Genomic DNA, 12287 nt, shown 5'->3' with positions numbered 1-12287 from the left:
CCCTTGGCCGTTTACCACAGCCTTTCCCTGGGATTCACGGCGGGCAGGCAGGACATAACCCCAACTCCCGCCTGCGGAGGTTTACCGCGCTGCGGTCACCACACAGCCGGAGGCCCGCACCCGACGCTGCTCCGGACCGGCCGAGGCCACAGCCCTCCCGCCGGGCCCTTGCTGAGGGTGTCCGGCCCGGCCGAGGCCACAGCCCTCCCGCCGGGCCCTTGCTGAGGGTGTCCGGCCCGGCGCTCACCTAAAGCGGAGTGCCGGCAGCCGGGCCCCCCCCCGAGCGGGCACCGCGCCTGCCCGCGGCCGCTCTCTCGTCCGCGGCCTATTCCGGCTGTGGGGAGCGCCTGCGCGCCAAGGCAACATGGCGACGCCGGCGAAGCGGAGGGCTCGGCCTCAGCCCCAACCCGCCGCCGAGGAGCGCGGCTCGGAGCCGGAGTCGGGCGAGTCGGACTCGGACTCGGACTCGGAGGAGGAGGAGGAGGAGGAGGAGGAGAGGATCGATGAGGTGAGCGGGGGGGAGCGGGGCCCCTCGCGGGGCCTGCGCCCGCCTTCCCTCCCCTCAGGCTCCCTCGGTGCCCGCGCCCGCCATTCCTCCCCTCAGAGTCCCTCGGTGCCCCCCCCCCGCCCCGGCCATCCCCTGCCCTCCTCCGGAGCCTTCCCCTCCTCTTTTGATCCACCGTCGCTAACATAAGTTGTAAAACGATAGAAACAAGCAGCCGGGCTCACGAAGCCGTAACTGGAAGCTGTTGGGAAGGCGCGGGGGGGGGGGGGGTGTCCCCCTGTAAAGCCCCTTGCGAGGCACCCGTGGGTCGGGGACGGGGCCAGCGTGGGGCCGTGGGTTCCTGTTGCTGCGTTAAAAGTTGTCGAGGGTCTTAATTTTTTAATAGTTTTGTTCTTTTTTTAAATGTTGGAATCCCCGAGGCCGCAGTCAGTCGTACAGACTTGGCCCTTGCGTGTAGCCTGTCTGCGTCGTTCTTGAGTGGGACTGCAGGCAGCCACTTGAAAATAATGCTTTCAACACAAAAGATTTGCTCTAATTTGCTTTTTGTGTAAGGGGCGGGGGGGGGGGGGGGGGGGGGGGGAGAAAAAACACCAGACCTCACGGAAATCAAACATTAATTTCTTTTCTGAGCTTGCTCGTTCTCTCTGTATCTGCACCTGGACATATGTGAAAATGCATTATTTAATTGTGAAACACAACACTGAGGGAGGAGTCCCCCTTTCTAGGAAAGGAAGAGATATGCGCTGACTTTGAACTCTTATTAAAATCCTTGGGTGATAAGGCAATCTGTCATTTTCACAGGGCTTAAAAGGGCCGAAGAACAAAAGTATCTATGGGTTTTAACTTACATTTCAAATTAAATACTTTGCTAACTTGATTGTCTTCACTAGGATTTCACTTTGAGTTAATTATCTTCCTTTTTCTTAGATGAGGCCTTAGTTACCTTATGTTAGCAAATAAAAAAAACAAACCCTACCTTTTTTAAAAACTATGTCATGATAAAAAGTGTAAGTTTGATTGTGTTATCAGTCATACTAACATGATGGAAAAGCGCGTTTACCATGTGCTAGAAATGTGTGCCATGTTAAATGGGTACTGACTTAGTTTGAGCTGATGTGTTTGTGAAGTTCTTGACTAGCACTGCCAGTAGTTTTTGTACTGTTTGGTGTTTGTAAACTGATACAAGATGTTGCACTAGTGTCTAGACGCTATGAAATTAAAGCTAATGGCAGTAATCCTTTTTTTTCCTTTTTTTTTTTTTTTTTTTTGTGCTCAGCATTCCTGCATAATATAGGTAGGACAGTGTTTTTTATTGTGGTGTTTGTGGATGAAGTTTCTTGAGTCTTCAGTGACAGAGGTTTTGAGGATGGTTGCTGTATGTCCTGCACCGGTGTGCACTACTGTGTTTTATTTGCAATTGTTTGTGCACTGGCTAAAATTTGCAATATAACACTTGTTTTAAGTTAGTAGCCCAGATTTTGAGGATGATATATCATTATTACATCTATTTCAGTTTGGAAGTGTTGATATAAAGATGTGTTGACTTTCCTTCAATTCTTGTATAAGACATGAAGGTGTGCATTGCTAATATTAAAGAAATGTACTGAACACTTATAACTGTACAAACTTAGAAATTTGTAAAGTCATATACTTGAAGGGCATTTGTTTCTCTGTAATTCTCAGCATTTTTGTTTTTGCCATATTAGCCTTTCCCTTCACCTCTTACCACTTCACGTGGAAAAAGGAGAATCTCTTCCTTCATGCAGATGTTTTCTTTGTAGAAAGAAGCATGTGTAATTCTGTCAATCTGAGAACAATAATATGATTGCCAAGTAGGGCCTGGTTGTTGAGAAGGAGGTTTGCACACTACTGTATTGTTGTACATAGCAGAGTGTTGTTGCATGTAACAGCTTGCTTTGCAGGCTCTTGCTTTGCTTTGGGTGCAAGGCAGGGGACGAGAATAAACTACACAGTAGCAAGACAGGACACACCAAAATATATGATGAGTCTTTATTTGCCTTTTTTTTTAATAGATGAAAGATGGAGGGTTTGTAAACTCTCATACCAGGCTGTTATTTTGGGTAGTGGAAAAGCCATGAAGCAAGACCAGTGTTAGAACATCTGGTGCTCCCATGGTTTATATCAGTTTTACGGCTATGATTTGCACAGTGTTCAGAACCACTGTAAACTGTGTTTTGTTCAGAATTTACTGGCTTAATCATTCAGTGAGATCCTTGAATTTCAAAGCAGTCAAAAAGTTCCTGGATGCCAGGAGTGAATGCTATATACTCCAAAGATACAATCTGTTTTCTTGTATAAGTAGCTTCTCAAGTAAATCATGTGCCCTCCTTGAGAAAGTCACTTATGTATTACTTCTATAGAGCATCCTTGCTTTACTAGACCATAGAAGAATATCTGAGTGTGTCACCCGATCTGTATTTTTTTTTTTTCCCTCAAAAGTGGTTGTATGCCTGCTTTCTACGTTGTAAATTGGCCTGTAAGGCCCTTCTCCCAGTGGACAATAAAGACCATGACCTCAATATGGGACTGGAGAGAGTTCCGAGTCTTCATTGGTGACAAAAGTAAGGCTCAGTGGCTTAGATTGTTCAGAAAGTGGAATCCAAACCAGCAGTTGCAAGGCAAAGTAAATGTGGATGATCTCAAACGGTGGTTCACAGAAGAATAGGTAGGCAAAGCAGCCTTGGCAGGCAGTACTATTAATATAGAATACCAGTAGAAATGTTTGGTAGGTGCACAGCATTTGTTCTGGAAGGAGAAGCAGAAGTTCACATTCTGTTTTGCTGTGACGAGGTCTCATCCTGTGCCTACTGAGCAGACTTCCAGAGTGGGGTTAATGACACCATTAGGATTTGAGGAGTTAGCAGAAGTATGGTTTGGGGTGTAATTATTTAAATGTCTGCAGTAATCTTCATCTTTAGCCAAGGCGTTACACTCCAATCCTGCAGTTTTAAGAGTTTAACTGTCTGGATCAAGCCTCTCTGCAGTAAGAGTCTATGTGGCTATGGTAAACATAATTGTGTGAACCAGATTGCAGGAACAAAGCATTAAAAGTTTGTTCACAACACAGTTTTAAAAAGTTACTTTCACAGGTGCTCTCTAAAGATTACAGAAGAAATTATAACTGTAACAATTGCTGAGATTACTGAAAGATGTAAATAAGTTCCATTTCTGATGTTGACCGTTACTTGTCTTCAAGTTTCTTATAGTTTAGCTTTGTTTTGATATAGCTTCTTGCCAGGTATGTTTGATATTCTCTATTTTACTTCTTCATAGGAAGTGAATATTGAATTCGAAGCACATTCCATATCAGACAATGACTTTAATGGGATAAAGAAATTACTACAACAGGTACTTTGACTTCTTGTTAGCTTGGTTGATATGTTCATTGATAAATAGTATCTAAAGAGTTACACAGAGTCATCAGTTCACATTATCTGTATTGATTCATAGTTTTACTGTTCTTCAGCTCATGATGATTAAACAATTACAGCCACAAAGAACATGTGTCTTCTAAACCATGGTTTCAAAAACTTTACCCAATGAACTGTAGGGCTGTTCTTCCACAGTGTGTGTAATCTTTCCATCTTCATTGTGTTAGTTGCTGCCCAGAAAACCTCATTCAATGTTAATCAGCTTCCTGGAGCTGTTTTTTTTTAAAATTACAGCCCTTAAAAACAGACAAACAAGTAATCTTGTCTGTTCAACGTGGCAGCTTCCAGTCTTCTTTTGGATGTTTCTGTTGTAAACCTATGCTCAGCAAGCATTCAGATCATACCAAACTCAAAAGGGTACCAGGTATGCAAAATGCCAGCTTGTGGAAGGTCAAGGAGCAAGTCCTTCAAGAAGCTGATTTTTAGTCTTTACAGTATTGTATTGAAGGAAGTTAAATAAACAAACTCACTAAACTGAAATTAAAAATGGAACAGAGTATTGCATAACAACTTAGAGAAATTACTGACTTTATTTTCTACTAAGTTGCCCATGATATATCATCAGGCCAAAAACTTCTTAATACTTGTTTTTTATTTTCCAGTTGTTTCTAAAAGCTCCTGTTAACACTGCTGAATTAACTGATATATTAATACAACAGAATCATATTGGAAGTATTATCAAGGTAAGACAGAATTTACATTTGTAAATGAAGTACGACACTTTTTATGCTGAAATGACATCACAGACTTTCAGAAGGGGATCCTGTCTTTGTAATTTGTATGCTTTCTTGCTTTGAGAATAATTCTTCTATGGGAGCTGGAATTTTCCATGCCTACTTTCAACCAAACAAGGAATTTGATTTATTTTTTTGGTTGATTTCTTTTTACATATGGAAAGCTTTTTGGTTTTGCTCTGAATTTTGGTGTAGTAGAGTAATAATGCTGAAAATGCTATGGAGAAGTTTGTTACCATCACCATAAGAAATAGGACGTTGTGATTTCCATACATTCTCAGGATGTACAGAGATAATAGTCCAAAAATATCCTGCATACAGTTTCCTTTTGTGCAGAGTTCTTTGGGCCTAGGAAAGGATCCTGAAACGAGTCCTGAACAAGTTCAGCTATGGCAGTGGAGCACTCTGCAGAGGCTCCTGAGTTACTCCTGGCTGTTCAGCACTGTATAGTGCTCAAGATGTCATGGCCACATTGCTTTCAAACCCAAACAAGCTGCCCCCATGGCACAGTTGTGCTGTTGTACCGTGTTGCATGGTATCATTGCTATACATTCCCTTTTTGTCCTGCGGCAACAGTTTGCCTGCCCAAGTTTAATACAATCCTTATATTACAACTGCATGACTCCCAGTTCTTTCCCCAAGTTTTTCATTGCAGAGTTTTGTTGAGCTTTTTGTTTCACTCTCTATCAAAGCTCTATTGCTCTGTGGTTTTAAAGACTTTGCAGGTTTATTTCCCTACGTTAGAAACTGAAGAAAATTGGTTTTGCTTAAGATATTGCCACCCCTTGTACCGAGATGCTGCTTATTATATGTGAGCTATCAAATTTTAGTGCCTTTCAAAAGATCCTGCTGTAGAAGATACATGACCTGGCTCTCTATATAGCTGACTCTAAGTACACAGAGACATTCAATGATGCAGCACTTTCATAACCGTAACCAGAATTTGTAGGTTGTGTGTTTGTACAGATTACCTAGATGGTTGTCATCTGCTGAGCATCTTCTGGAAAGAAAAACATTTCTTGCTGCAGAGAGTGGAAATAGAATGTCAATATGAGTTGTTGCTTTTTGTTTCATTAAATAGCAAGCAGAAGTCCAGGAAGACAGTAGTGATGATGATGAAGATGATGATGAAGTCTTTGGTTTTATAAGCTGCTTAAACTTAATGGAAAGGAAGGTTGGTATTCCTCATTAACATCTAGACAGTAATAAGTGAGACTGTGTCCTGCCTTTCTGCCTTGTATAACAAGCCTAGACAACCACATCAGGATTTTAAATTCCACCATGGAGGACTATGGTCTTAAAAGTTGCACATCACTTAGCTTTCTTTTGGATCTAGTCCTGTGTAATTTGCTGAAGGTCAAACATAAAGCAAAGAGTGGAAGAGAGTGTTAAAACTAGGTCTAAGAAGTAGTTCCAGGGTAACTGAGCTGTCAGCCTCTTGTATTTCTTTACTTTCACCTTTTGCAGCTTTTGAGTTTTGCTGTTGAGTGTACTGGTGTTGCAGCTCCTAGCTGCATTCCTATCGGTTAAGAGCCTTTGTTTGCCCTCAGTTTCAGGGTTGGTAAATAATCTCAGAGAAATTGTACAGTGCTTTAGGGACTGCTTAAGGAAATTGCCAATAGGTCTGTAGAATATTCCCCTGAAGTCCACATTCAAGGTTTTCTTGTGTAAATAATTGTTCTATAATGTGAAGAAAATATACTTTTTGATTCTAGGGTACACAGTGTGCTGAACAAATCAAAGAGCTGATTCTAAGTCGGTGTGAGAAGAGCTGCGAACAGCATGTAGTTGAACAACTGAATAAACTCCTAAATGACAGTACTAAGCCTGTGGGTCTTCTGCTCAGTGAAAGATTCATTAACGTACCACCGCAGATTGCTCTGCCGATGCACCAGCAGCTTCAGTAAGTTTGTTTGGGTTTTTTTTGACATGATGTTGAATAGTACTTTTTCTTCATATTTTTTCAGAAATCTTATGTATATAGAACTATGTTAAGACAGGTGATACTATAGGTGTGAGCCATGAACAGAAAAAATTACTTTAATCTTGTGTAAGATCTTTAGTTGATTTTTTTAATATTTTAATACCTTTAGGCTTTTCAAACTCTATAAAATACAGGAAATAATTTAAGAATATGTGCTGTTCTATTGCAGAAATAGCTGCATGTATATTGTAGTTTATCTTTGTATTGCAGATTATTTTCATCTTGATCTAGGAAAATTTAAAAATGAGAACTTTTTGTAGCATGCTGATAACGAGCAACTTGGATGTTTCTGCTCTTGTGTTAATGTCTGGCTCTGGGATGGAAGATTTGGATTGAGGGACAGGCTTACAAGGTGGATGAGTTCTGGCCCATGAAAACCATATGCAGTGTTTTGATTAGTTTCAAGTAAATGAGTAAAGCAGGTTAGGTGCTGGTTGATCTCTACCAGTGCATGGATTTATATCATAGGCTGGGTGACAGTAAGTAAATAAATCCACTGAGATACAGCATTACATTGTTTTAGTGCTGTGTTGAAAACCAGGAAATTATGTTGGATAAGGAACTCCAGTAATCAAACGAAGATTTTTTTTTTTTCTTCTTTTCTTTCATGCGAGGTGAGAGTAGAAGTCAGATTAAGTTGACTGCTATCATAGCTCATTTAAACAACAAAATAGACCTTTAAGGAATTACTACCTTGATATGAAAGAAAACATGTAGATAGGGTTGGTCAGGAAGGTTTTTAGAGAAAGAAATAAGGTGCTTGATGGCTTAGCTTTGAGGTTTACCAGTAGTACAGCACTTGTCACAACTGAAATTGAGATCTCAGCCTCTTTGTCTTAAAGGTTTTGGAGAGTTGCAGTGACAACATGTTTAACACAAGGGTGGGCAAGAGTATTTTCTGGCTCTTCAGTTATAGTTCCTCATGGAAGTGGTAGTGTGATGCATTTTCAGGAGAGTTGCACTTAGAATCATTTCACAGACTCTCTACCATAAACAAGATTCTGGGAAAAAAGGGTTATATTGTGAGATGTGGAAAGACATCCATATTTTTATTGTTTTAAAGTGCAAATAGTATTTTTAAGTACTAGGAATGCATATGCAAAGTTTATTTTCTGAGTCACTCAGAATAGGCTGCAATATGAATATCCTTTCGATACTAACACATTATAAGGTTTACTTACACGCTTGTTGAGGGTTTAAATTGTGTATGTAAACGTACTTTTAAATTGTATCTGTACACATTTATTTATCTTTAGGAAAGAGTTGACTGAGGCACAGAGAACAAACAAACCTTGTGGAAAGTGCCACTACTATCTTCTTATCAGCAAGACCTTTACAGAAGCTACAAAGAGCAATTCTAAGAGGAGGGAAGGGAGAAATCAGCAAAAGGAGGAATTAATGTTTGCAAATGCAGAGGAAGAATTCTTTTATGAGGTAACATATGTGATTCTTTTAATTTAAAATGTTTATTTTTCTTTACATATCAGCAAAAAAAGGTGTTTCATGTTAAATTCAAGGGGGGCTTTTAATAAGATATGGTCACATATCTTTTAAATTAAATCCAGCTTTCTTTAGAGTAGTGTTGAGAGTTGAGCAAGCAACCTATTTTTATGTATTGAACACAACACCTTTTGTATTTAGAGAATCGTGGAGAGGTGTGCTATCCCTAAGTCCAAATTATTAAATTAATCCTCTGTATCGGCATGAATTTACTAATATGTTATTTGTATCAGGTCACAATTACTCTGACTATAAGATGGTATGGCATAGACCACCTGTGGCAGCGTTACTACCTGATAGGGCCTCCAGTGCTATGAGGATAATGGAAAAATTCAAAGAGTACCTGAAATAAGCAGAGACTTTAGGGGAAAGGTCAGGTGTTACTTTGTCTTGAGGCCAGTGTCTTGGCCTCAAAGAATTAACAAACTTCATCTCTTTACTCATATAGCAATGCTGAAGAGATTGAATTGAATGTAATAATGGTCAGACTTGTTGAAATACTGTGAATGAAATGTCCACATTTTTAGGACGAACAAGTGGTAATAAATCTGGATGTTGAATTTAGCAGCATGTCCCAGGACTTCTGAGTTTACGAAAGTTTGAAATTCCTTTTGTTTGGGGAACAGTGCAGTTGTCTTCTTTAATCTGAATAATAAGAAATGTGAAAGACTTGTTAAATTGCTGTGTCAGCTGAACAGGGAAGACTGACTGTGGGTGTGTGAATTGCAGGAAGTGCAGGTTAGCTTGAATATCTGTCAGTGAGATTCAAGCTGACATGATTTACATTGCAAACATTTAAGAGTGGCAGCTCAAACTACAGGTAGTAACTTGCAAGGGTGCTCTAACTTAATCATGTGTCACATCTTTAAGCACTTGGAAGAATAAGATTGAAAAAAATGCAGAGGAATCTCTCTTGTTACAGTCTGGATCAGCATCTGCAGTGCATGTTAATGCTTAAATACACAGATCTCTTTTCCTTCCCTCTACATAGTTAGTCCTGTGTCAGAAAAAAAACAGCTGTTGAGGCTTTATTTGGATTTGGTAATGCAGTTAAATGCATTTCTCTTGAGATCTCTTCCCAAGAAACTTAACAGATGCAAAGCTCTGCATTTGTGTCTTTGTTGGTTATATGTGGAAAGCTGATTTATCTGTTTCCTTTCTGATACCTGTTACTTTCAAAAAATGCTCAGAATAAAAAACTTTTGAAGATCCAAACAACTAGCTATCACTTTGCTTTTCTGTCTCTATTCTACTCAGGACAGGTGTATTAATAAAAAGTGCTAAAACACTGAGATGAAAATATTACTTCCGATTTCCTAAGGCAACCTGTCTACACAATTCTGCTGGTCCCAAGCCAGATCAGGCAAGGGGAAGATGCAGGAAATTAAATTTAAAATGTACTTTGAAATGCAAAGAAGTTTTCATTGTTCTTTATGTTTTTTTCAAAGCTTTAAAAATATTATTCTACAATATTATTGCTTTGTCAGGAGACTATTATTTTTCATTTCTGGCAGTGCCTACAGGATAAAGTACTTGCACATGCATCATATGGTTAATGGCAAAGGTTCCTGTATGTAATCATTCATGACATTCTCTGTTAGAGGCTATGATATGGCTGGAACTTTATTTCTTGGGAAGAAGAAAAATGTAAGTGGGTGAATTCATTGTTGGCTATAGGGAATACTGTTGTAGCCTCTATGCAGTAACAGTGTGGGATTTTCTTTTTGTGTTCCTGCCACAGCAGCTTTACCAACTGAACTTGAACTCTATGTAAACGTGTTACTGAAAAACTGAACGGGAGAAGCCTGTGATGCCCATGTGTCCATGGGTGTTATGTTCTAGAAGGCCTATTTTGTATTTATCTTGGTTTTGTTATTTTGAGTGGCATTTTAAAGACTAATTGTGTGCTTTTATCTAAATTGCAATAATTTTCAACTCAAGTGAATAGACTCAAACTGAACATGCTTTTCTTTTCAACAGTCTTTCTAGTGTTTTTAACAAATTCATTTTAAACATTATGGAGGATATTAGATTAAGTGGGTCTCTGTACTTAATAATGTATATGCGTTAAATTAGTGTTGGAGTGTATATCCTCCCTGATTACATATAACGTTAATTAGATTGCCATAAAATAGTATTAAATGCAGTGAGGCGGACACTTAGAGCCCTATAAAACAGAGAGAAGCCTTTTCGCACTTGTCAGTTCCCTGTGCTTTATTCTGTTCCTTAAAATGTTATTGAGGGAGCAGAAGAAAAGCTCTATTATAACCCGACTTGGAATTGATTAAAGGTTTAGGGCCTCCATTGCTCAAATTGTTTGTTCTTGCACAAAGCCACCCAAATAATGTGATGGTTCTTCCAAAATTAAATTTACAACCTTGAGATACTGTTAGTAAATAGCAAGCCTAAAAGGAGGCTGGATCTTAACTTTCCTTGCAAAGGGAAGAGGTTAGATGAGCTTTTCTGCTTAGGAGTTGAGTTGATACTTTTTAATCTGACTTGTGTGGGAACTAGGAACATTTGCTAGGTCTAAGTTTTTCTTATCCATCAGGCATTTTGTCTAGGAAAGCTAATAAATAGGGACTGTTCTATCTGTATGCCGTATATATCACTGAAAAGAAATAATACACATTATGGATACCTACCTGTTTGAAGAAGCATCCTTTATCAGTGTGTCTTTCAGTGGCTCCAGCCATCTAGAGACTTTCCAAGAGCTTTTTGAAATTCTGCTCAGAATTCGTATTAGTGCCCATCCCCTTAATATTTAATTTCTACTGGCAGTGTGAAAGAGGGGATTACTGTATGGCATATTCTTACAGATACGTTAATTTTTAGGACTCTGAGCAGTTTCAGAGTTGGCCATGAGAAGAGCAGAGCCTATTCATTGCTACAGGCCTGCCACATGTTGCCTACACCAAGCTTTCATCTTTAATGCAGGCTCTATTCTACCTGCACTCTTCTCGCTGTTCTTTTTACCTGGGTTTTCACTGATCTGCTAATTCTCAAAATTACACAGCTAGTGGTTTGCTCTTGTTCTGGGGTTGAAAGTCTGTTAAGAATCTGGTATTCCTGTTACTGGTCAAGGATCCCTGCTAGTTGGCACAATAGCTTCTGAGGGTTGGCATTTCTTAATGTGATAACACGGAATGAAATGCTGTCTTAAAATCATCTAAAATGAGGCACACTAAGCATATAAAGGGGGCATTGATTTCCCCCCCCCCCCCCCCTTAGGTCTTTTTTCTGATACCAAACTATAAAGATAGCAATCATTTTAGAATTTAATATGAATGATATAAATTCTGTGAAAAGCAAATAATTTGAAACACTTAATAGTGGGTTCTCTTCTAGGATTTTTTGGTGGACCTTTTGAGAGGGAAGTAAATAACTTCTTAATAAGCATGTGCATAATAGGGTCGTTTTTACTTTGTTTAGATGATGTAATATCTTCATGCTAATTAAAAATTTTTGTCCTAATGCATTTATTTCTGTTGTTTAGAAAGCCCTTCTGAAGTTCAGCTACTCTGTGCAAGAGGAAAGTGACACCTGTTTGGGCGGCAAATGGTCCTTTGATGATGTACCAATGAAACCTTTGCGGACTGTTATGATAGTTCCAGCTGATGGAATTAATGTAATTATGGATAAACTCAAAGACTATCTCTCAGTCTGAACTTTCCTATAAACACGATTTTTTATAAAGCAGCCATGCAGAACTATGATTTCACAATGTTTTCAGAAGACTGCTATTGAGTTAATGGTTTTGTACTGCTCAAATGCTTCCTCTGTACACTTAGAAGACAAGTAGATGGTACAATTAAAAATATCCATCAAATTAATATTTTTAAATATTTTATCTTACTATGCTTTGGTATCATCATTAAGCGGTCAATAAAACCCCAATGTTACAAGAAAACTTGAAGATCTGCTCAATATGTTTTTAAACAAATCTAAACCGTATATTTTTGTTACGAAATAATGCATGCAATTCCTTTTGTTGAGAAAAGTGCTTTTTCTATGTTTCTTCTGTTAAATGTGTTTATGTCAAAAGTTTGAAATAATTACATGGGTTAAGATGGGGATGTATATTGCATATACCGCTTTTATTTATATTTGTC

General features: G+C 39.2%; 1 protein-coding gene across 1 annotated transcript; it reads left to right on the top strand.

Moving 5' to 3' along the window:
* Positions 1-364: 364 nt before the first annotated feature.
* LOC115348008 (BRCA2 and CDKN1A interacting protein) lies at positions 365-12085 on the top strand. The gene is made up of 7 exons (XM_030029863.2): positions 365-508; positions 3800-3874; positions 4560-4640; positions 5773-5865; positions 6407-6594; positions 7932-8109; positions 11672-12085. The coding sequence occupies exons 1-7, from the start codon at positions 365-367 to the stop codon at positions 11840-11842; spliced, it is 930 nt and encodes a 309-aa protein (XP_029885723.1). The 3' UTR covers positions 11843-12085.
* Positions 12086-12287: the final 202 nt, after the last annotated feature.

Source organism: Aquila chrysaetos, chromosome 11 (genome assembly GCF_900496995.4).
Source record: "Aquila chrysaetos chrysaetos chromosome 11, bAquChr1.4, whole genome shotgun sequence".
NCBI lineage: Eukaryota > Metazoa > Chordata > Aves > Accipitriformes > Accipitridae > Aquila > Aquila chrysaetos.
This window is presented reverse-complemented; position numbering and strand designations above follow the sequence as displayed.